The sequence below is a fragment of the Bipolaris sorokiniana genome (assembly GCF_000338995.1).
Source record: "Bipolaris sorokiniana ND90Pr unplaced genomic scaffold COCSAscaffold_1, whole genome shotgun sequence".
Classification (NCBI taxonomy): domain Eukaryota; kingdom Fungi; phylum Ascomycota; class Dothideomycetes; order Pleosporales; family Pleosporaceae; genus Bipolaris; species Bipolaris sorokiniana.
The window spans coordinates 540,540-562,433 of record NW_006911895.1 but is presented as its reverse complement, the minus strand read 5'-3'; the positions used below and the strand labels follow the sequence as shown (position 1 = coordinate 562,433).

The 21,894-nt window shown below is 50.4% G+C and overlaps 13 protein-coding genes across 13 annotated transcripts in view; 7 read left to right on the top strand and 6 right to left on the bottom strand.

The window, feature by feature from the left end:
* Positions 1 to 138: 138 nt before the first annotated feature.
* On the bottom strand, positions 139 to 1,476 carry COCSADRAFT_31906 (uncharacterized protein). The gene is made up of 4 exons (XM_007695957.1): positions 1,415 to 1,476; positions 1,124 to 1,151; positions 1,002 to 1,070; positions 139 to 953 (listed from the first exon to the last, which is right to left on the bottom strand). Exons 2-4 carry the CDS (start codon positions 1,126 to 1,128, stop codon positions 419 to 421), a joined length of 609 nt encoding a protein of 202 aa, XP_007694147.1. The 5' UTR covers positions 1,129 to 1,151; positions 1,415 to 1,476; the 3' UTR covers positions 139 to 418.
* Positions 1,477 to 2,787: 1,311 nt separating this feature from the next.
* Positions 2,788 to 3,283, top strand: COCSADRAFT_186131 (uncharacterized protein; the record flags this gene model as incomplete). Its single annotated transcript, XM_007696369.1, has 1 exon — positions 2,788 to 3,283. Exon 1 carries the CDS (start codon positions 2,903 to 2,905, stop codon positions 3,281 to 3,283), a length of 381 nt encoding a protein of 126 aa, XP_007694559.1. The 5' UTR covers positions 2,788 to 2,902.
* Positions 3,284 to 4,726: 1,443 nt separating this feature from the next.
* Positions 4,727 to 5,748, top strand: COCSADRAFT_31904 (uncharacterized protein). Its single transcript, XM_007695956.1, has one exon. It carries the CDS (start codon positions 5,072 to 5,074, stop codon positions 5,534 to 5,536), a length of 465 nt encoding a protein of 154 aa, XP_007694146.1. The 5' UTR covers positions 4,727 to 5,071; the 3' UTR covers positions 5,537 to 5,748.
* A 586-nt stretch (positions 5,749 to 6,334) lies between these two features.
* Positions 6,335 to 7,127, top strand: COCSADRAFT_75793 (uncharacterized protein; the record flags this gene model as incomplete). Its single annotated transcript, XM_007696368.1, has 2 exons — positions 6,335 to 7,037; positions 7,087 to 7,127. 2 exons carry the CDS (start codon positions 6,335 to 6,337, stop codon positions 7,125 to 7,127), a joined length of 744 nt encoding a protein of 247 aa, XP_007694558.1.
* A 149-nt stretch (positions 7,128 to 7,276) lies between these two features.
* COCSADRAFT_77319 (uncharacterized protein) lies at positions 7,277 to 7,717 on the bottom strand (the record flags this gene model as incomplete). The annotated part of the gene is made up of 3 exons (XM_007696367.1): positions 7,277 to 7,432; positions 7,490 to 7,600; positions 7,652 to 7,717. 3 exons carry the CDS (start codon positions 7,715 to 7,717, stop codon positions 7,277 to 7,279), a joined length of 333 nt encoding a protein of 110 aa, XP_007694557.1.
* Positions 7,718 to 8,047: 330 nt separating this feature from the next.
* COCSADRAFT_166139 (uncharacterized protein) lies at positions 8,048 to 9,079 on the top strand (the record flags this gene model as incomplete). Its single annotated transcript, XM_007696366.1, has 2 exons — positions 8,048 to 8,306; positions 8,331 to 9,079. The coding sequence occupies 2 exons, from the start codon at positions 8,048 to 8,050 to the stop codon at positions 9,077 to 9,079; spliced, it is 1,008 nt and encodes a 335-aa protein (XP_007694556.1).
* A 216-nt stretch (positions 9,080 to 9,295) lies between these two features.
* On the bottom strand, positions 9,296 to 10,951 carry COCSADRAFT_166138 (uncharacterized protein; the record flags this gene model as incomplete). The annotated part of the gene is made up of 8 exons (XM_007696365.1): positions 9,296 to 9,385; positions 9,448 to 9,608; positions 9,682 to 9,992; positions 10,067 to 10,288; positions 10,369 to 10,452; positions 10,527 to 10,617; positions 10,671 to 10,764; positions 10,820 to 10,951. The coding sequence occupies 8 exons, from the start codon at positions 10,949 to 10,951 to the stop codon at positions 9,296 to 9,298; spliced, it is 1,185 nt and encodes a 394-aa protein (XP_007694555.1).
* Positions 10,952 to 12,128: 1,177 nt separating this feature from the next.
* On the bottom strand, positions 12,129 to 13,747 carry COCSADRAFT_77233 (uncharacterized protein; the record flags this gene model as incomplete). The annotated part of the gene is made up of 2 exons (XM_007696364.1): positions 12,129 to 13,060; positions 13,114 to 13,747. The coding sequence occupies 2 exons, from the start codon at positions 13,745 to 13,747 to the stop codon at positions 12,129 to 12,131; spliced, it is 1,566 nt and encodes a 521-aa protein (XP_007694554.1).
* A 1,187-nt stretch (positions 13,748 to 14,934) lies between these two features.
* Positions 14,935 to 16,680, bottom strand: COCSADRAFT_130551 (glycoside hydrolase family 76 protein). The gene is made up of 2 exons (XM_007696363.1): positions 16,137 to 16,680; positions 14,935 to 16,087 (listed from the first exon to the last, which is right to left on the bottom strand). Exons 1-2 carry the CDS (start codon positions 16,265 to 16,267, stop codon positions 15,160 to 15,162), a joined length of 1,059 nt encoding a protein of 352 aa, XP_007694553.1. The 5' UTR covers positions 16,268 to 16,680; the 3' UTR covers positions 14,935 to 15,159.
* Positions 16,681 to 18,325: 1,645 nt separating this feature from the next.
* COCSADRAFT_75737 (uncharacterized protein) lies at positions 18,326 to 18,740 on the top strand (the record flags this gene model as incomplete). The annotated part of the gene is made up of 3 exons (XM_007696362.1): positions 18,326 to 18,374; positions 18,430 to 18,519; positions 18,580 to 18,740. 3 exons carry the CDS (start codon positions 18,326 to 18,328, stop codon positions 18,738 to 18,740), a joined length of 300 nt encoding a protein of 99 aa, XP_007694552.1.
* A 48-nt stretch (positions 18,741 to 18,788) lies between these two features.
* COCSADRAFT_31898 (uncharacterized protein) lies at positions 18,789 to 20,050 on the bottom strand. The gene has a single exon (XM_007695955.1). It carries the CDS (start codon positions 19,977 to 19,979, stop codon positions 19,035 to 19,037), a length of 945 nt encoding a protein of 314 aa, XP_007694145.1. The 5' UTR covers positions 19,980 to 20,050; the 3' UTR covers positions 18,789 to 19,034.
* A 100-nt stretch (positions 20,051 to 20,150) lies between these two features.
* On the top strand, positions 20,151 to 21,547 carry COCSADRAFT_206638 (uncharacterized protein). Its single transcript, XM_007696361.1, has 2 exons — positions 20,151 to 20,534; positions 20,584 to 21,547. Exons 1-2 carry the CDS (start codon positions 20,192 to 20,194, stop codon positions 21,324 to 21,326), a joined length of 1,086 nt encoding a protein of 361 aa, XP_007694551.1. The 5' UTR covers positions 20,151 to 20,191; the 3' UTR covers positions 21,327 to 21,547.
* The window catches only part of COCSADRAFT_206639 (uncharacterized protein), a 3,154-nt gene continuing 2,807 nt past the window's right edge, over positions 21,548 to 21,894 (top strand). Inside the window, exon 1 of the mRNA XM_007696360.1 lies at positions 21,548 to 21,864. Within this exon, the coding sequence (XP_007694550.1) occupies positions 21,768 to 21,864 (97 nt within the window). The 5' untranslated portion in view covers positions 21,548 to 21,767. The remainder of the gene's footprint in view (positions 21,865 to 21,894) is intronic.

Sequence of the window (21,894 nt, the reverse complement as noted above, 5' to 3'; positions counted from 1 at the left end):
GTTCTTCGCATAGTACCCTATAATGATCATTCATCTAGGTTGGGAACTTTGTGACGATGGTGTGAATTGGAGTTATAGAATGGCTTGAGGAAATTCAAGAGAGCAGACTAGGCGACATTACCGACTGCAAAGGTAACCTGTCAGTAATATACTTCTATGCATTGGACAGAACATATGCGTGGGTAAAAGGTCAACAGGAACATGGGCCTTGGCATGAACTGAGAAGAAGAAGAGTCTGCAGAGTAAAAACTCGCTTCACATGAACATTGAAAACCATGATTCATAGTCTCGTGGTATCTAGAGAAGTGGCGTTATCATGCCGAGTGCATTCAGTGTCCCGCGACTATGCAGACCAGATACATGACTAAACACCCATTTTGACCTGACCGATGCACCGAAGAAGCCCCAAATATCACCTTTACTTCCTGAGGAGACGCTGGTAGAAAGCAAGCTCCTCACCCTCGAGGATGTAACCGTCGCAGCGACCGCTCTGGCCGGGACGGGAAGAGACAGCGGCGTACAGACGACCGGCCTCGAACTGCTTCTCAACAGCATTCTCAATCTTTCCACTGGTCTTGAGGCGCTCGGCCTGCTTCTTGGTGACCGAGTTGGACTTCTTCTTGTCCTCCTCCTTCTCACCGGCCTTAGCCTGCCTCCTGCGACCGAGCGAGGAGCCGTAGTGGGCCTCGTACCATTGCCTGAAGGGAGCGGCATCGATCTGGACGATAGCGGAGCGGGTCAGGGTGTTGGTACGGACGAGCTCGTTGTTGGAGGGGTGGTAGACGACACCGATAACACGGGTCTTCTTGGCGATGCCCTCAGAGCCCCAGGAGAAGTTGCCGGACTCGAGACGGAGAGCACGGAACTTGCGGTTGCCGCCACGGGTGCGGACAAGATGGATACGCTTAGTGCCAATACGGGTATTGGCAGGCTGGCGACCCTTCTCGAAAGCCCTGAAGCCATGTTAGACATGACTAGAGAAGCGATCGGGTTATGCATACCTCTTCTTGCGGTAGTATGCGCGCTTCGCACCGGACGCGGAACGCTTGTGGCGAGAGTCTCGTGAGATACTGGAAATTGTCAGTGGATGAAGTCAAATGACGGGGAGGGAAGAGATAGATACCCCATGATTGCGGTTGTTCAGAAGACTGCTGCCCACAATCAAATTAGCTGTTGTTCTTCCTGTGTGATTTCCGAAACCGCAGCACTGCTCCGCTCCGCTCCGCCACCACAGTCCTTTGCATTGTATAGCCAAGAGCAGAAGTATTCATCTCGGAGCGATTGGAGTGTTCGCGTGCGACAATGTCTTCCGTTGGCGTAGGCATACAGCTAGGGCACGATGGCGGAGCGGTGTCGATTTCGCAATGCTGAACGGCTTCCATGTCTCGAGTACAAGGCGTCCTTTGTAGCGTACCTGTGTTTGGTCTTCCGGTGCAATCTGTGTTGTCGTGGGGTTAGTTGGCGCTTGTCAGAAGAAGTCGGGAAATTCAAGGTGATTTTCGAGTTCTGAGCGTTGGTGCCAAGGCCACGCTAAACAATAAGCGAGCAGGTGCGCTTCTGTGCATCTTTGCCCCCACCATTCACTGCTCTATCCTATTCAGAACCCCTTTCTACGTTTTCGCATTTCTGTATCGATAAATCCCTAGCGACGGAGCAATTGTCCATTCCAATGTCCTGGTAATAGGGGCAGATGATGAATGCACAGCGTAGGTAGTCGACGTAGCTTGTGACTACAGGTGCTCGCTGAGATTGCTCCAACTGTTCATGTCAACATCATCGGGGTTGGACTTCGCGGGCTCGGTGTTGCCGATTTATCAGCTAAATTCGTACCACAATATCTATTGCAGAACTCACCAACGTATGGAAAACAACAAACATGCTCTGTATGGCACGTGGCTTTCGTGTCAAGCCCTCCCCATACTTTCCTTGTACCTGGTCGCGAGGTCCTTGCGAACACATGCACAACCACCATTAGCTCCTCCACTTGATTCTTCCCATGTATACATTAAAGCCAGACACCATACAGGACTTGGAATTCGCTAAGACGCTTGAAAGACCGATTGCTAGTAAACACTCAGCTGATGTATGATATCTTGTTTCCGCGCCGGTTAAAGCTATCTCCAAGCTCGGGTATTTCTCATCGGAACATAGATGGTCACAGACTTGAGGAATCTAATCAATAGCAATCTAAGTAGATATTCTGCATCACTCTGCCTAAGTGTACCTGAGCCAGCAGCGGCTTTCCCGGTTTTCTCAGAAGACAGAGATTTTCATGTCAGTAACTTTGATTGGAACGATAGGCTACCGCATCCAAGACCTTGAGTAGTTATGTCATTTGGGGCGAAGTGTGAGAACTTGTAGTGTCTCTTTTCTTCTTTCCAGTCATCTGTGCCATGCATTTTTTACGCCCTTTTTTCAAACAAATACATTTTCCGTTCACTGTGATACTGGCGGACTAACGTTACTTGTTTCTATCGGATTTTATGTCCATACGTAACGTGGCTGAGAGTTGCTCAAGCGGGTAGCTATGGGGACTCTTAGTCATTTAATTCACTAAACTTGATTAGGCTTGCCAAATCTAAAACAGCATTCGGTTGCAGGTCAGCGGTGGCAGCAGAAAGCCTTGATACGGTGGCGCTGGGGTCAATTGGGATATTGCATTCAGCGCCATCGATCACCAACTAAATGTAGATGTTATCTTCTGCTAAGTTTAAGTTTTTCCAGATCTGTCACTGCCATTTCTTTATCAAACCTGACGTATCTATCACCGAGTCATACCACTCTATCCTCTCCTCAAGTTTGTGTTCCTTCAGTACCCGCACCACCGAATTCAATCCCTACCATACCAGTGCAGATCTTACATCTGGTGATCATCTCTACCAGCACAGCACCCGTAAATGCAATGGCCACTTTGATTACATCCCGGGGCAATGCCACGAGAAGTGTACCCATGCAATCGACAAACCAAAACCTTCGACCAATAGCACTAATCGCATCACAGATAGGGGATCTCAATGGTTACCATGAGATTACTGAACCCAATCTCAGTGCTACCCGACAATGTAGAGGGTGTTCTCCGGTGGTCGAGATCACAGGTACAGGCTGGTTAGATACACAGGTTAAGGATCAGCATGGCTCTACAGAGCGGCTGGACCCTGCTCTACTGATCACTCAAGCACCTCCAATTGCTACAGTTTCTGCTGGCTCAGCGACTGTCGTTATTGAGCAGGAACTAGATGGCGATACCTTTGATAGGAGACCCATATACTGTCGTTCCTGGTAAGCCCGTTACTGTGGATAACACACCTATTGAGATCCGAACTTCAAATAGCCAGACGGAAGTGGTTGTCGGCACAATCGCAATATCTCTATAGCCAAATTACCCTCAAACAACGTGCGGGCCGCCGCTAGCACCACCACCAATACTTACTGTAGGCAGCACAACGGTAATGCCAGGCTTACGATCAAAATATGTACTTGAGGAACAAACGCTTGTCCCTGGCAGAGAGTTAGTCACGATATCAGGAATGACGCTCTCTCTTTCGCCTTCAGGAACAGCGCTTATCGTTAACGGAGAGACATCCAGCGTCGATCCTGTAACCGGCAGTACTTATACCGCTGTGGTACCGCAGCCTGTGACAACAATTGTCGCATTGAAGAGGGGTCCGGGTTCGCTTGAGACGTAGTCTGGCGGTGAGCGTGGAAAGGAATCCACCGCGCACTTGACCGGAGAAGTGTATACCGATCTCACGGTGAAAGCGATTAGTACTGGAGTGATACCGCATCATAATACCCCATGCGATGTTTGGTTGGGGATTGTGCTTCTATTATTTTGTGGGTGTAGGCTCTTCTGCCTTGCACCTATGAAGAGATGTACTGGAGCACATGACATCGTGGGAACTCGCTTGCTGGAAAGTTACTGTGCATCAAATGGCGTTGGATCAACAGCATAAAATATGGAAAACACAATTTCTTGGTTTGTCGCATCGCAATCGCTTGTGCAGAGATCGATCTGTTGACAGGAAAAACAAGAAACCTCTTGAAAATTTGCAATTACTCCTGCGAAGTTTAGGCAGTTGTCGAAAATGTCTCATGATCGTCGTGTGTAAGCCAACCGTGCACAAAATCAGGAGACAACGCAATAATAAACGTGACGAAGATGCTGGAACATCGTACTCTAGAGGACTCAACAAATATTTTTCACGGCCACATCACAACCACATGGTACCACATATTCGTCATTCAACCGGTGACAGGAACAAGTCAGCCATGGTCAAAAATTTGCATCACCAAACCTCCAAGGGCATTCGTCTAGCAGTTAAAGGACATGAACAAAAATAAATGCGCGACTTTACGTACAAACATCCACTCGAAATGCTATGGGCGGCGTCTAGACTACTTAATACCGATGCAAACTTGGCATCCGACGGGCAACTCGACGACGGAAAAGCGCATGTGTTGGGCCAGGGTGACGGTGGTGCGACAGCCAATAACAGAGTTTTCCCCCGCCATGCCTCCAAAGGCAGTCTTCTAACAGCTAACGGCCATGAGGTGGAAAACTCGTGATCGCGACGTCCCCCTGCGCATGCGCTCTGACATAATTAGCCGCCTGCGGGAAACGATCCGGCGGGCCCTCCGGAAAAGTGCACTAGGGCGTGGATCATGTTGTTGTCATGAATGGGTGGGTCACGCACGCCCACACGCCCTGTGAAGGACCTTGCTGACTGAATTATGTGGGTTTGTCAGCCGCTACAGCCAATGGGCATGCTGCCTTGATCGCGGAAGTTCTCCGTATTCTTGTAAATGCGTGGAAGGGCGCGTGCAAGGCATGCTGAGAAATTTCTTTGCAAAGAAAACGTCGGTGTCCAGGGGGAGTGTCACGATGCTTGGCGGGTGTCATGGCGAATATTCTGGGGGAGTGTCTGGGGAATATAAAGGGAGGGTGGGTACGGTAGGATGAAGGGCATCAACTCAACAAAGCATACCAGAGCATCAAGCACAAGACTCTACTACTACTCTCATCAACTTCGAATATATCGAACCAACAACAACAACAACAACAACAATCACAATGCGCAACTTCCTCAACACCATTGCCAGCCGCGCAAAGGCTCACCACGAGAGCGTCAATGCCGCATACAACACCTACTACACCGGCTCATCACCTGCCTCTCGAACAGCTTCACCTGAGGCTTCCCGCAGCTCTTCTGTTGCCAGCCCATCCGCACCTAAGAACCCTACCAACGCCTCCAAGGCCTGGAAGGCTCTCAAGAAGCACCACCGCGAGATGAACGAGGCCTTCGCTGTCTACTACAGCCCCGGCAACTCTCCCTCCGCTTCCAGGAACTCATCTGCTGTCTCTAGCCCAAGGCAGAGTGCCGACGCACCCAGGAACTCCAGCGTCAGCGAGGTTAAGGAGGCTGGACCCAGGAACTACCAGAAGGCGTGGAAGGCTCTCAAGACCAGGGCTATCGAGCACCACAGGAGTGTCAACGCTGCCTACAACCAGACCTATGGAATGCACATGCACCAGTAGATGGAATATAGGGAGGGACTCTTGAAGAGAATTGGAGGCGGAAGTAATGGTTGGTAGATGAAAGGGAAACTGAAAACAAAAGTGCTTTTTTGGGACAGCAATATACCACTGTGGGATTCAGTAGCTTGGGAGTTTTTTGATATTGGAAGAATCAGATCAAATCGATCTGAGCAATGCACGAAGGATTTAATAACATTTATTTTTACAAAGGATGAAATACTGAAACTTGGTGATATTTGAGTGATGACAATATGACCGAGAGACTCCCAAGAGTATGAATGTTTGAACGAAAAAACGAGAACACGAAGAAATTGCCGAACATTTATGAGTTTCTTTATTAGTGTGTGACATGAGCAAAGGTTTGTGTTGATTTTGCTTTGTTGATTGAAGATAGTACGTTAGCGTCGACAACTCTAGGAGTCATGTATGGCTTAGATTACTAGCATATAGATGAGTCTTTTACGAAGGCTGTATCTAAATGCCGTTTCAGTATAGTACGAGACTCTCGGTGAAAACACGATGGCAACTAGCGAATGGTGTGAGATGAGAGTGTTTTGTGGTGGCGCTCAAGCATGACAAGACGACAGGCGTGCATTTCCGAGACCTCGGAATCCCGGGGCATTTTGACCAATCAACGACTCGTGCTTTCTAATTATGCCCCGTGTCGGGATTTGCAGCGGATGACATAGCCTTGAACGAATTTGGTTAACATTCAGCTGCCCGTACCTTTCAACTCACACGACAGGCGCACCCCATCTCCCTACGTTGCAGCGCATTTCCATACCCAGCCCTACGATCATGTCACTACCTCGTACCACCGGAGCGCTTGTGCGCTCAAGTACATCCTTTCTACGGTTCGCTGCACCTCCGTTTGCTCCCCGCAGATGCCCGCAATGCTCCCGGTCCTTCGCCTCATCGCTCCCCAGGCGCCAGTCAGCCAAGCGCCAGATGCAGACGGCGACCGCATACCACCCTTCGTCATTATATCCAGAGCCGCCACCACGCAATGTTGGCGTACCCGACACTTCAATCGCTGGTGGAGCCACCGAGGCAAAGAACACAACATTACCACAAACACCTCCGCACGAACGCAACGCAGCCTCCCAGGCCGAACAAACTACCGTCAGCATACCCGAAGGCGAAGCACAAAAGCCTCAGCAGGTCGCAAGCCCTAGCAAACCACTTCGGCCGCGCCGATATAACTTTGGACCTCGAAAGGCGACAATCAAGCTCTCGCCCTCCGCTGTGGCGCACTTGCGCGAACTCCTCGAATTGCCAGAGCCTAAGCTCATCCGAATAGGCACAAAAGCAAAGGGTTGTTCGGGTCTGGCATATCACCTAGAGTATGTGGACAAGCCGAGCCCGCTGGACGAACAGGTTGAACAAGATGGCGTCAAGGTGTTGATTGACAACAAGGCTCTATTGAATATTATTGGTAGTGAGATGGACTGGTTGGAGGACAAGCTCAATGAGCGATTCATCTTCAAGAATCCAAACATCAGTAAGTTTTGTTTTGCGCACACCAGGAACCAGCACTAACAAATCAACAGCTGAGCAGTGCGGATGCGGAGAATCATTTAGTGTATCATGATACCCTTACGAGTCGTTTGTCATACTATAGAAGCATTACGGGCGTTGCATATCTGGCGTTACATACAGTCTACAATCCGACGCATTATTTCTACGCTATACATATGTGGCCATTACAATCGCTTCCTTGCGTTTGCTTACAACGCAATTTTACAACTTTCCAGGCTCGTAGTCGAGGACCTTCACACCGTTCGCCATCTCGCCGGCAAGTTTTACAAAGTCTTGATGTGCTGGGTCCTTGTAGATATAATAGTCGCGATCTTCCTCGCTTTCGAATTCTACAACAAATCCGTGGGTGAAGTTACCCTTGTGAGCGTAAGCAACTGAGTTGAAAGTTGAGGCTGGCCATGAGGGTGGACATACAGAGTGGCCTTCAGGGCTGTTGTTCTTTCCTCCAGAAAATGATTTAATGTAGGGCTTTTGGGAGGTTGGATGGATGCATTTGTCCTTGAGTGCAAGCATCTGTTTGCATGCCTATTGGCCGTTAGATTTGTAATCACCAGTGTATATGCTGATGTTTAGTACCTCTGAAATCTGGTCTGAGGAAGCAGTGGGTTTCCATTCAAAGAGAACAACATGAATTATCGTCATTTTGAATTATCAGCGTTCAAAAGTATCTGGGTGTGAGTCAAAAGGCATCTATAGCGATATGATATCACAACTGAGAGGGGCACAGTCTCCCCGGCGGATGGGGCCTCGGAGGTAAATGACCTCAACGTTGCTAAGCTCCGGGCTGCCGCGTCTCGAGCCACCAACTGCGCAACCGCCGCAGATCTCGCAGCCTCACCACCAGAGATGCAAAGTATATAATAGCAACGCAAACGATGTCACGACCGCCATGAACTCTTGTAGACTGGATGTACATGAACCATCACTTTTCTCCCACCTCATCTCCGAACCCAAGCGCAACCTCGCACCATCATGGCAGCCAACGCGCCTGTCCTTCCTGAACAGCTCATATACTTGATAATACGCTTCACAGCCTCCGTCCCCGACCTACCCCTCTCTATCTACACGCCCCGTGTCATTGCGACCCTCTCGCTCAAGCAGATCATCCGTCAACACCTCCCACCCGAACATGCCTCGTCGCGATTACGCTTAATCTATGCGGGCAAAGTCCTCGCAGACAATGACCCGCTATCTCGATCGTTAAGGCTTCCGCCACCGCCGCCACCCCGCAGCATCAGAAGCGGGGACGCAACAGCAGGCAGCAGCAGTAGTACCGGAGAGGGAAGCAAGAGCAAAGGTAAACAGCCGCTGAGAGAAACGCCCGCCGTACAATACGGCACAACGGAAATACCCTCTGAAGCGAAGAAGTACTACATACACTGTTCCCTCGGCGATGCGCTCTCCGCCTCCGAGCTCGCCAGCGAAGCCACCCTCGCCCAAAATATAGAAATCAGTCTGAAATCACAGTATGACGCTTCGTCCTCTGAGCTCCGCCGCAAAGGCAGCGGGGCAGACTACAATGCGCGCAGACGCGGGTCTACTGCGACGACGGGGACGGCTGGTGGAACGGACGGGGCTGTGCCTCAAGCTCAGGGTTTCGATCGGCTGTTGAGTTCGGGCTTTACACCTGCGGAAGTAGCGAGTTTGCGCTCGCATTTTACGACGAACCTTTCGTTTACGCATACGCCTGATACGATGCCGACGCCGGCCCAGATCCGTGTGCTGGAAGATCGATGGCTTGACTCGTCGGCTAATGATCCCTCGGCTTCTCTGACAGCGCCTGGTGCTACGGGCGGTGAGACGGGATGGGGCGCGGGGTTTGCGGTGGAGGAGGGTGGGCTGGATGATATGCTGTATGGGTATTTGACTGGCTTCTTTTTCCCGCTCGGCAGCTTGGTGTGGGGGTTTCGTGAGGAAGGGGTGTGGACGAGACGGAGGCAGGTTGCTGTTGTTATGGGGGTGTTGATAAATGCTGTTTTTGGCTTCATGAGATGGGGTGCATGAGGTTGTTGAATCGGTAGTAGACATGGGCAGAAATGGAGTTTACTAGGTAGGGTTTCATATGTTGTTACTACCTGGATATCACTGCTCCTCACTGTTGTTCATATATCGTCATCAAATGCTTGGACAAAAACGCCTCAGTTGGGCCAATTCTCATGTCACATTCCTGCTCAACTCTCGCTGCTGTGCTCGTCGTTATTCCTCAAGCACCCACATCATCTACAGCTCAATAGTCTCCTTTGAGGGAGCACCCATGTAGCTCAGAGGTCCCCTCTTCACCATCAAAGTCATAACCTCGTACAGGGTATCCTACATCAAGCACGTCAGTCTGCAGCTTCATAAATTCCACTCCATCAGCATGCTCTACTTACCGCAGCAGCCATAGTAGTCAACTCAGCATTAGTATCGTACGCCGGCGCAACCTCAACAATATCCGCACCAATGAGGTTGATACCCTCCAAGCCGCGAATAATCGTGCGCAGCTCACGTGTAGTCCAGCCACCCGTCTCGGGGGTACCAGTCGCAGGAGCGACTATCTATCATTAGCCCTTTACTTCAACTACCAACCCGCAAATACCAAAGAGAAGAAAAGGGGGGAAACCTACAAGCAGGATCCAGCGTATCGATATCAATACTCAAATACACAGGCTTATCCAACCCAACCCTGTCCTTGATCTTCTTGACAATCCCATCAATGCCAATCTTGTCAATCTCGCGCGCCTCGACAATCTCGAAGCCGCAGTATCCGTCGTTTTCGTAGTCGGAGGGGCCGGACAGTGTGGTGCGGATGCCGGCGTGGATGTTGGAGTCGTTGGCGAGCAGGCCTTCTTGGGCGGCGTGGAAGAAGTAGGTGCCGTGGTTTATGCTGGCTTGTTCGCTGGGGGAGCCGCCGAAGACTTTGGGGCGCCAGGTGTCACTGGGTTGGGTTTGTTAGTAGGGTTGTGGGATGGGAGGTTGGTATGGGGTTGGAGAGGGAGAGGGACTACGTACAGGTGGCTGTCAAAGTGGATGACGGTTATGGGGCCGTATTCGCGGTGGACGGAGCGGAGTAAGGGGAGAGTGATGGTGTGGTCGCCTCCGAGGGTGATCATACGGGGAAGTGTTTTGCCGTTCTTTGAGGGACCGGGCTTGTTGGCGTGAGTGTAGGGTGCCCGGCTCAGAAGGAGGTTGTGGCCCTGCTCGATTTGCTGGAGGGCATAGGCATTGTCGTATCTTGATATTGACCAATTAGTATTTTCTAGCCCCTCTTGCCCCCTTCTAATGGGTGCTTTAGTGAAGAGAGTGGTTCTTACGATGTAACGGGAATATCGCCGCAGTCAATAATCTTGGCCCAGGAGTTGAATGGGTTCGCCTCGAGTGGCACATTGTAGCCGCCACTAAATCCAAGTTTGCGTGAGCCTTTGTGTGAGAAGACAAAAGTAAGCTTGTGGTTGCTCAGAGGAAAACGTACTAGAGATTGAGACGGCGAGAACCTTGCCTGATGCCACTGGGGCCGAAGCGAGCTCCTGGGCGGTATGATGTGCCAGTGTCGAATGGAGCGCCTGCATGTTATGATTAGAGAACAATATCTCTCTTTGTATAACTACGATCATACCAATGAACGCAATGTCATATTGCACGTCGCTCGAGAGACACGGGTGGTACTTCAGACGGCCGAATGTGGAAATGCCGGAGAAGACGGAGTCGGCCTATATCAACATTAATTTCCGCAGCAACATCATTCACAGGAATTGAGTTCCTCACTTGTGTTCCGCCATCACCGGGAAGAGTGTTATACCAAAGACTCTCATGTGGACCAGCCAATGGCTCTTGGTCGTGGTCGCCATGCGCTGCTACCGCAGCCGCAAAGCTCAAGAGCGTGGGAGTGAACCTCATCTTGCAAAAGTTCTATCTGACAATGGAGGAGAAAAACACAAGATTTTTGATGAAGGAATTGGATTACGAGGGGCGCGAGACTGCAGTAAATAGCTGTCATGAGTCTCGTATCCGTCATTATCAGCTACATTCTGACGAAGTCGCGTTAGGTAAATTGCCGTTACATGAGTAGGTGCTTGATCTATCCCTGTCCATGACGGCAATGTCGTCTGCAGATATAGCACCTTACTGCCTTCAACAGGTTAGTATATCTTGGTGGCATCGGATCGTTGCTATCCGTCGATGTAATGAAACGGCCGAAGTTATCTTTTGTCCATCCTTGGAGATCACAATGCCCTAGGCATTAATAGTCTTGACGAAAAGCTATCTGAGGCTCCTTTCACCTTTTTAGAGCATTCCGAGAATACCTTGATGGCTATACGGCGTCTTTACCATTATCTCTGCATCACTTGAGGCTACTGGGCTATCTCGCATCCAACGTTGTTGATCAATGGGGAGACCACCCCCGCCATGTGCGATGACGGATGCCATGGTCAAGATACCGGGAATCGAGCCAGTAGCATCTGCCATGAGCAATTCTGTAACGGCTATACTCAATGGTGAAAATCCGTTTGCACCAGTCTTATCTGCAGCGAGACAGAATCCAGTCGTGCTGCACACTTATGCATGCAAAGCAATTCCGGCGAGGTCATTACTTGCTTGATGAGCTGCAGATTCGACGTAAACCTCTTGCATATTTTCTGCTTGTTACGCAGATTGGCTCGATAAGAAACGAATGACCCGGGACGGTCCTATATTTCATGGTATTCACCATCTCCGTGATCAATTGGGCGCCTAACGAGTGAAGCGGGGTTCGTTGTATTCCCTGAACTGCTTACTTGCGTCTAATTGTACAACGCATAGATTTAAACTACCGAGAGGCAGTGCAACGTGGGGGGGGGGTAATGCAGCAGAAAGTGCGGAGGTGATGAGGAGTGAGGTTGAATCGTGGAGACAAGGGTCCAGATACCAATCACACTAACGTCACTCGCTTAATGTTTTTGGTAATTTTTCGTCAACTCTTGCATTGGCGTCTCCGGGTTGCCTATCAAGCTCCATACATCGAATGTCTAAGAAGCGTTGCTAATACTCTTCCACTACCATGGCTATCGCCAGCAGGGTTGACCCCGCAAAGTAGCTATCTATGCACTGGCATTGCCTCTTCAGGAGGAACACCCAGCTCGGCCCTGTCATCCGCATCCATCCTTTCAAAAGCCTTCTTGACCTGGTAATCCCAGTTGCTCCAAGCAACGATCGCCCACTCAGCAAACCCGACAAGGTACAGGGCAATGCATTGCCCGACCCATAAGCCCGCGAGACCCCGGCTGTGGAATGCAAGCCAGATGCCCAGTGGCAAAGCACCGCAATAGTAGCTGACAATGTTCACGGTAGCTCCAATATGCTGCCGGCCCATACCTCGGAGTGCCCCACCACAGCTTCCATTCAATCCGTCCGCGATCTGGAACAATGCAACGTACGGCATCACCTTGGCGGTGAGCTTGACCACATCTTGATCATCGTTGAAGATCTTAGCGTAAAAGTCTTTAACCCCCATGAGCACGGCCAATACGAGCGCACCAAGTACCATGCTCAGGATAGCGGCAGTGTTTGCAGCCCTGGCGGCACCTTTCGCGTTGCGTGCCCCAAGGAGATTGCCAACTCGCGACGAGGTAGCAACACCTACCCCAAAAGGAATGGTGTTCATGACTTGGTCCGTAGTCATGATAACGCTTTGCGCGGCGAGCGGTATGGTACCAAGCTTGCCTGCAACGAGTGCGACGATCTCGAACGCCCACCATTCCGTGCCAACGTGTATGACTCCAAGGAAGGCCAGGCGTGCAAAGACCCATAGGTTCTGAAGGCATTTTCGGTCCCACCCACCCCAGCATTGCCATCCGTCTATGAAGCGTGCATAGGCAAGCAGCAGGAAGAAGGATGCCCAGTATGCAATGCCAGTCGCAAGTGGCGCACCAAGTAACCCCATCTTGAAAGTATACACGAACAAGTAATTGAGGCCGGCACTGAGAGGCGATGTTATGAGAAGGACGTATGTTCCGGGTCTCATGATTTCTGTCTATGTGAGTATGACGCGTCGTTGTGGTTTGTATTTGTTGAAGACTTACCTTGAGCCTGCATGTACTTCTTCAGTGCCTCAAAATAGATATACCCAATACCACCTGGTGCCAGTACGGAGAGAAACTTTGCCGAGTCGCGTGCAATATAATCTTCCTGGCCGAGTGCTTGGAAGAGTGGTTCAGAGCAGAACCAGACTATAGCAATTGGGATGTAGAATAACAACAACACCAGAAAGGAGCGCTGGAGAATGATTCCAAGGTCATGGCGATTCTTGCTTCCCGTGAAACTAGCGGAGGCTAGAGTATCGATTGCTGTTGTTCCACCAAGAGCAACGAGCCAGCCGGTAGCCATTGCGAACATGTATGAAAATGCAGCAGTGGCCAATGCTTCTGGTGATAAGCGCCCAACGATAAGAACAGAGACTGTCTGTAACGAGTTTTGCAATGCGTATGCTACGACCACGGGTAATGATCCTTTGAGCAGTATCCAAAATTCTTGGAGAACAAGTTGAAAAGATGTCGCGGTTTCATCGTCGAGCTCATAAGTTTCGCCAGTAGACCACTCCTCATGCTGTGAGTTGGGTAGAAGCGATGTCCTCTCATCTGGCTGACCATCCTTCTGATCCGGCGCTCTGAGGAAGTTCGGTATCCATGATCGAGATTTGTTTGCTCCGGAGTCCATAATTAGAGAATGAGTTGAAGCAAAGGAAAAGATACCGTTGTGTCCAGAAGAAGAGTATCCCAAGGCGACCGGCAATGAGTTATGTATGTAGAAAAATGATCCCAGTATCTTGGCCTAAATATACGGCAAGGCACGAAGAGGCAAAAAAAGGCCAACGTTGCTGCACATAATACCTTTGACCTTACCTATGTGGATTATGCTCAGATGGAGCGGTATGGAAGAGAGAAAAAAAACCCCGAAAATAACCTAGATAGCACTAAAGCGGTGTAGTTGCGCGAATTTTACCTACTACAAAGAGGGAATGCAATGTAGCTTGTCACGAATGAAGCTGCCGTACATGCAGCTCTAGTCTCGACTGACGTCGATTACATCGGGCTTATGGGTAAAGCGGACAGTGCACAGCTGTAACCTTATCGCCTTGCATGCCCTCGTATTCTTGACTAAGACCCGTCGGTAACCTTTGATGTGGGAAAAAAGGGCCAGTATGCGGATCCGGACAAGTGAGACATATGGAGCTGGGGTGAGAGGAAAACCGTTGGTACCGATGTCTTGGGTCGATTTGAGAACGTCTGCATCGGCCAGTTTTTGCTTCCTGACTATCTATGGCGTAAATACGATGTGGAACGCACAAGACGATAGAATGACTGATTTTGACTGGAGCGGGTGGTCCATCAGCATGATCCGGAGTACAGGAGGACCCCTGCAGGAAGAGTGTAGCTCGAGGTTTAGCGAGCGTACCGTGCACGTGACGGGCCGTCACGTTTTCCCCATACACACTAACACTAAAGAACATGGTTGACAAACTTGTGTTTCCCGAAATTAGGCGCGATATAAGCATGGTTTCGTAAAGTGATCACTTAAATAGCAATCAGCTAGGATCAAGGAGCAGAAGCAGGCCAGTATCAAGGGTGCACGATGTGCTGATGGAATCAACCCTTCCTAGGTATCCTTGTCTACAGGGAGTCGATGGAAAGTGCTGGCATTAACAAGCTTTTTAAACGCGCGCATTGCTCAGAGTTTAAAATCCTTGTTTGGTCGAATGTCAAGGTGAAACCAAGACACGTTCCTGTTTGGTCGAAGCACCGACCAGACGCGTACCGTCAACTTGCGCGCGCGAGAGAATGCGTGTATGAAAAGCCAAGATACGTTCAAGAATGTCACGATCAGGTTGAGAGCTAGTAGTGGTAGTAGAAATTTGATTCTGCCAGAGTCACGACGATTCAGGATTCGTCAAGGCTGGAACTACGTTAAACATTCATCATTACAGTATACACAAATGCAGACCCAGCTGCCTTACCCCTTTTCTGGAATAGGACTCAAGACGCCATAGCGCCAAACACCCATTGAGATAAATAAAAAAAAGAACACAAACGGGGTATAGAACGTTACAAATGACCACAAGGAGACGTAGACTAATGCTTCTCAGCATATGCCGCAGCCACAAGGATGTCAATGCCGCTAGCCAACGTGCATGTGTTACCATCGCTGCTATCTCCCTGCCAGCGACCGGGAATAACGCCACCATCTCCCTTTCGTGCGCTTCGAGCAGCATTAGCGTTGATCAAGAAGAATTGCTTGACTTCTTTTCGTGGCTTATACTGATATAGTGTCAACAGGCCTCGTCCGAAAGCGCCTTTGAACTGTGATGCGACTGGGTCCAAAGCTCCGGAGACGGGTTCCGTGAGAATACCGCTGGAATCGGTAAGGTGTTTTGATACAGCATTAAAGATATCGTAGGCACGATCGACGAGGCTACTATCGGACTTTGCGCGCGAAAGTTCAGAAAGACCAGCTAGGATGATGCCCTGGTTGTAGGTGAAGGTTGTCCCGCCGTTGTTCTTGCAGGTAGCCGGGTCGATTCCATCATTGATCAGTCCATCCGAGTTAATGAGGCCGGAATTGCTGAACCACTCCCATTCTCTTTCAGCCCAGTTGAGGTAGTCGAGTCTCTCTTGGCCGCTACAGCGATTTGCAAGGTGTGCAGCCACGGCGAGGAAGAGTTCGTTCGCGATGGCAGCGATATAATCGCGGTCTTCTGACCACCATATTCCACCACCACAGGGCGTGTTCCAGCCACTAGTCATATCTTGGAAGATAGATTTGGCGCTATCAAGATACTTCTTGTCTCCAGTCAAGTCGTAAGAGGCGATCCAGGCCATGGCCCACCAGCCCATATCGTCATAGAACTTATTTGTCCACTGCTTCGCTCCATGTTGATCGGGCGATTTGGCGTAGGTGTTTGCGGCAATGCTTGCTGCGACATCTTTGAAATCTGGATCTTCTATACCAAACTGAGCTATAGCCTCAAGAATGTTGCCGGACTGCCACCAAAAGTCGTCCCTGGGTTTCATTAGCAGTAGAAAATGATACGAGGTGGGGTATTGCTTACCAGAGGCCAGTATCGAAATTGTACCAGGTCTTCTGTAGTGTCTGGATAGAAGCAATAGCATCGTCTGTGAAGTTGGCGCAAGTAAAACTAAGGAAAGCGACAGGCAACAAGAGTACTCGAAGGTACCTCATGGTAGTGAACGAATGCGTTAATAAGAAGGAACGAATGTAATATAAATGAATGTGGTGGATTCGGCAATTGTTTGTGTAGGGTGCCCTAATTCATAAGTAGTCGACGACGAACGAAGATGAGCCCCTCGGTGTTTGATGTTTCTAAACCAAGGCAATGCCAGAAACAGAAGCAACAACAACCTGTGACTGGTCGGCGAGTATACCAAGTAAACGAATGTGTGAGGTAAGTCCTTGGACCGAAAGCGCAAGCTATGTACATGAGGTATATGTATTTAGGTCAAACCCACTTGTAAAGCACCTGGACCACGCATTGTCTTTGTCGCTGCATAGACGTATCCTTGTGCTGGGCACGGCATGAACTATTGTTAGCAGTTGTGGCACAGCCAACATGGCATGGCGAGTCAATGTATGCGTTTGACGGCGTACGAAGAAAGCCATTGTACAGCGGCAAGTAAGATTAGGGATGTCGGAGCTTGGTCGACATAGACCCTTGTGGTAGGCGATGAAGCGATAGCTGTCTAGGAAAAGTGCGATGTGGGCCCCATGTGAAACACGGGGGATAGCCGCTGAGTGGGATGTTGCGTGGGATAAGTTTTGCTCAAAAATCTGATTGGCTACAAGTTCAAAATTCTACGCGACTAATTAGCATGATAAGGGGCGCCCCGTTGTGGCTCGTGAGGTTGTAAAAGAAGCAACAGCAGATTTTGTCCGCCTCAGACGCGCGGGAGCATGCAGGGCGGTAACCTGTTGCTGACAAACACTGCAAAACGAGAAGTCGTGCAGTATGAGGTTTCCATATGGTGTGCTCGATGCTAACGAGGATGTCCGAGTCTGTTCAATTGAGCGACATGACCGATGGGCGTTGGTTGATGTTGCTCATCAAAGGCGCCGCGGCTGGAGTGCAACAAAGCCAACTCTTGACTGTGGTTGATGCGGTTACATGTATGCGCCGCTGCAAATAAAGCGATTTCTACTTTGCCATGTGCAGCGAGAAATGAGCAAGGAACGCTTGTGGGATGGGCAACAGCGGTTTGCAGCCTGACAAGCCGGCTGGAGGCATTCCAGGCCATGTGCTGGTCGAAATGGGTATCCAGCGCGGCGCGACGGCTCAGCCGATTTGATCCAATATAGGCTATGGGATGAAATAGGGTACCGAGATGAAAAGTGGAATTTTTGCGACACAAGTCAAACTTGATTTCGCAGAGGGGCACGGCGGCGACGGGAGTAGCAATGATTGCCTGAGGCCGATAAAGGTGGGTCGAGTACCAATGGGGGTGGTCGGTAATTGCAGAGGCAGGTTGTTCAAGGAGCATAGTGATAGTACATGTGCATGTGCATGTGCATGTTCATAGGTGTAGGTGTATTGTATACATACGGGACACACTGTTGGCTGCTGATGTGGACTGCATGTGATGGGATGACGAAGGTCACGTGATGCGCGATCAGTTCGTGACACCGCAGCTACGTCAGCGGGGCCGTTGTTTTACCCCACCATGCACATGCACAGTGGGCAACGGTTTGTGGACCCTTTTCCGTGGTGGACAAAGATTTCCAGTGAATGCATCCTATTAGATTGGGCGTAGAGTAGAGGAAGGGCACATGTCCGTCTTGTGACGGAGAGGCCAGAACCCGCATCTTCACAGGCGCGTGCTCGATGACGCGAATGCCATGGACGGGCGCGAGAATACCATCAATCAAGCCAAGCGGACGCGCCGATCTACCAATCGAGGCGGCGTGTGGCGCCTGCAAACTGGTCTACATCCCAGTAGGGCTTGCAGGTATGTTGGCCGTCGGTTGTGGCTCGTGGGAACAGGAAGGCTCCATCCATCTCACCCACCTTTTTCTCTTCTGCAGTGCTTGCTGCTACTGCTGCTACCACTGCTCAATTACGAATGACGTACACATGTCGTAGCCAACCTCGCTGCCTGCCAGGTAACTATAAAGCACCATCTTTGCAGCCCTTTGAATGAACTCTCATCACACACACACACACACACACAACTCAACTACTACAACTTTCAAACAAACCTTCCAACAACCCAAACACCCAACATCAACATGTCTGACTCCATGCGCAAGGGACTCGGCGAGCAGGCCTCCGAGAAGCGTAAGACATCTCACTCTGACTGCGCCTTTAGTCGAGTATACTGACAGCCTTGCAGTCCAGCCCGACTCCACCAAGTCCAACACTGAGAAGGCATCCGAATCTCTCAGCGGAGCCGGTGACCGCATCGCTGGTGCCGTTCAGCCTGGTATGCATCTGACGCCCCAAGTACCCTTCATCCAAACATGTACACTAACCATCACAATAGAGGGCCAGAAGTCTGCTGGACAGAAGCTCGGTGACGCTACCCGCTCCGGCCACGATGACGCCTCCAACAAGAGTGGCGGCGTCATGCAGCAAGCCCAGGAATCTCTGAGCAACGCTGGCCAGACCATCTCCGACTCCCTCTCTGGCGGACAAAAGAAGTAAATTGCTTCTTGCCCACACTCTTCACGACACGACCCTGGGAATGACGATCGATGATACGTTGCGATAGGTGCAACATGACTGTAGCTTAGAAGCCACACATATTATACCCTAACACCTAATCGAATGAAACATTATCCTAAACACCTCTTGCCTGCTATGGTGTTTGAATAACTGCTTGGATGTGGTGTGTTTGCTTGCCTATGTTAGTTTGTGCATGGTCCTCTCAGGCCCGACAACACGCCTCGCCAAGGGCAATGTGGTGGACTAATGGAATTGTGAATGGTATGATTCAATCTACAGGTCCTCGTCTTCAACCTCCTCCATCTGCACGTGCTTGAGTGTATTCTCTGCCGTGCGGGCCTCGTTTGATATTCCCTGCATTTGCCCTTTGGCTTCAGCATCCATCATCGTGTATTCTGCCTCTTGCACCGCTGCTTCTGCCGCCTTTTCCGCTATCTGTCCAGCACTCATAGACTGTAGCTTCATAAACGCCTCAAGCTCTTCATCCACCTCGGGCGCAATATTTCCACTAGCCTCGGCCTCTGCTTTATTCTGCTCCTTCATATACCCCTCATCCTTTAGCTTATCAAACTCGTCGGGCTCTAGCAACCGGCCCTCGCCCTTTGCCAACTTCAACTTCTGCGCCACAGCCGCAGGCATGAACTTTGTGGCTTCTTTCCGCAGATCACGTACTTGAGGCGCAGCTTCGTACACAATCGTCGGCTTCTTGGGCTCTTGCGGCGCTTCATCGGCCTGCGAAGCGCGCGCTTGGTACTTTCGCGGGATCGGCGGCGGCGTATCGCGAGGCATGGGAATGTGCTTGACATCATCGTCGGTGTCACTACTGTCGTCCTCCTTTCGCTGCCCGTTTCGTGTTCGCTTGCCTAGAACACCTCCACCTCGGCTTTCTCGGTCGCCTCCTCGACTTCGGTCGTCGTTGTCGAATCGTCGCTCTGGCTTGAATACTGGTGCTTTGTCTCCAAGCGCCGCGCGCGCCTTGTTCACCGCTGCAAGGTCCTTCTCTAGTTCTTGTAGTCGCTGCTTCTCATGTGGCCGTATCGATCCATTTTGCTCAAGCTCTTTGAGACCGTCGATGTCCCGCTGTATGCGATGTGGATTCCGCCGCGCGAGTTTCTCGTTGCGCTGCGCCTGGAGGTTGGCTTTTTGCTTGCGAAGCTGTTTCTGCTTCTCTGCCTTTTTGGCTTCCTGAACAGGGTTGTAGTTCTTTTCTTTTGCCATTGCGACGGATTGAGCGCGGGATTTGGTACGGATTGAGAAAAGACGCTGTGCGTGTTGATGTTACCCAGGGAAATGGAGAATACGGGGACTGACGTAAGGTCCGTGCTCCTGAGCCGTGGCGCGTCTTGAGTCGCCTGCCATAGTATCGCGACCGACTTTTGTCGCAATCATGTTTGCTTGTCTCTTCACTACCGTACTGGCGTTTCAACAACATGTTTGTCCCGCGAGCGCTCAGGCTCAAGGGCGTTCGTGAGAAGCCGCGACCAAACACTTCCAATCCGTCAGTGAGCAATGCTGAGACCGATCGCGATGAAGCTCTGGTCAAGGCTATGCAAAATACAAGGACAAACTCGCTCACTCCTCAACCAGAAGAGCGGGTAGCACTGAAAGCTACCAAATCTGGCCCTAGGTTTACTGTCAAACCAGTCACCCCTGAGTACGTTGCTCAACTTGCTGCTGGTATAGAACTCATCTTTACCGACTATGCGCACCAAGAAAAGGAGCGAGCAAAGTGGCTTCGGGATCGATACCGGACAGTAGATGGCGAAGAGAACTGTAGGCGTCGCTGAGCTATGGGTTTGTGTGTAGCTAACCCAATACCCAGACATCCATCTCACAGCCATTCTCGAGCATCCCAACATCTCCTCGTTGAAACCCGAAGCCTCCCAAGTCCTCCTCCAACAAGCGCTCAGAGATCACCCCTCTAAAATGCTCCAAGTGTCAAACAATGGTTATCATATCCGTCGCAAACCCTCTTCGTATCCACCCAAATATCTGCCCCACAATTCGTTCGAAGTAGTCGATGATGATGGTTTGGCATTTTGGGATCAGCGTACCATCTATGTTGAACCGCACATCCGCAACATGTGTCAAACACCTGCTAAAGTGGCTCAGTGGCTCACAGAGCATGGTCCGTTGCGGCTAAAATGGCTGCCTGTGCAAGCCGTACATACACTATGGAACAGTTGCGCTTTCGTAGTCCTCAGTGGCAGTGTAATGCACGAAGACGTCTGGCAAAAGTGGAGAGAAGCAGACAAGCCCGAGAACTGGAAAATCATGACCAAGGTCGAGCATACAAAACGCACAGCCGAATATGTCGCGTTGCTTGAGAAGCAGAACCCCAGGGGCATGCGCAAGACAAAAGTTGATGATAGTGAGCTTCCGCCGATTGCGCGACCAGCAGTACTTCCCCTAGCGGTAAATTCTACCCAGGAGAATACTGGCAATGATATTCAACAAGGCAAAAAGAAGCGGAAGAGGCGAAAGCCGAATAAATCCGCTCCTAACACAGGAGATGCAGATGCCGACGATGCAGCTGATGAGCCAAACACTAAGCGTAGAGGTTGAAGCAATCGCAAAAGCATTATACTGAGCAAATGCGAGCAAGTATCGCGCCTCGGAGTGCGCAAGGATCACTATACATGCTCGAATAGTCTACTCGAGTCATCACAAGCATATGCCGGACAGCCTCGGTTTAGCGGGCTCTACATAGTTGTAATAGTTGTTTACTAGCCTACTACCCCGCTTTCTCGGCCACATTAACTCCAAAGGCTTACTCCAAAGCCATCAAGCCGCCAGTACTAGGGTGAATCGATGTGAAGCGTGGGGGGATAAAGGCGACAAGGGAGAGCGATGCTGGCGCTACCAACCTAGTTTTAGTTCCAAAAAGCAAATACAACTCCCAATATACTGTTACTTTTGCACTGCCATGAATATGTTTCTTGTCCTCCAGGATCTCACGTCCAAACCAATCGCTACCCTCTTCGATAACAAAAGTAATTGAGCAAGATGACGACGATTGTGGAGAAAACAGACCATGGCGTCATCTATCGAGCCTCAAAAGCATATCCGATTCCAGATCTCGATATCCTTACTCTTTTATTCGGTACGTCATCTACCCCCTTCCCCCCCCCCC

Excerpts from the sequence above, each read along its gene's own strand:
- COCSADRAFT_31906 (XM_007695957.1), bottom strand. Across the intron at positions 954-1,001 it reads GCATACTACCGCAAGAAGAG|GGCTTTCGAGAAGGGTCGCC; the intron begins GTATGCATAACC and ends ACATGGCTTCAG.
- COCSADRAFT_31904 (XM_007695956.1), top strand. The coding sequence starts at position 5,072 with ATGCGCAACTTCCTCAACACCATTGCCAGCCGCGCAAAGGCTCACCAC.
- COCSADRAFT_130551 (XM_007696363.1), bottom strand. The coding sequence starts at position 16,267 with ATGAGGTACCTTCGAGTACTCTTGTTGCCTGTCGCTTTCCTTAGTTTT. Across the intron at positions 16,088-16,136 it reads AATTTCGATACTGGCCTCTG|GGACGACTTTTGGTGGCAGT; the intron begins GTAAGCAATACC and ends AATGAAACCCAG.
- COCSADRAFT_31898 (XM_007695955.1), bottom strand. The coding sequence starts at position 19,979 with ATGGCAAAAGAAAAGAACTACAACCCTGTTCAGGAAGCCAAAAAGGCA.
- COCSADRAFT_206638 (XM_007696361.1), top strand. The coding sequence starts at position 20,192 with ATGTTTGTCCCGCGAGCGCTCAGGCTCAAGGGCGTTCGTGAGAAGCCG. Across the intron at positions 20,535-20,583 it reads AGTAGATGGCGAAGAGAACT|ACATCCATCTCACAGCCATT; the intron begins GTAGGCGTCGCT and ends CCCAATACCCAG.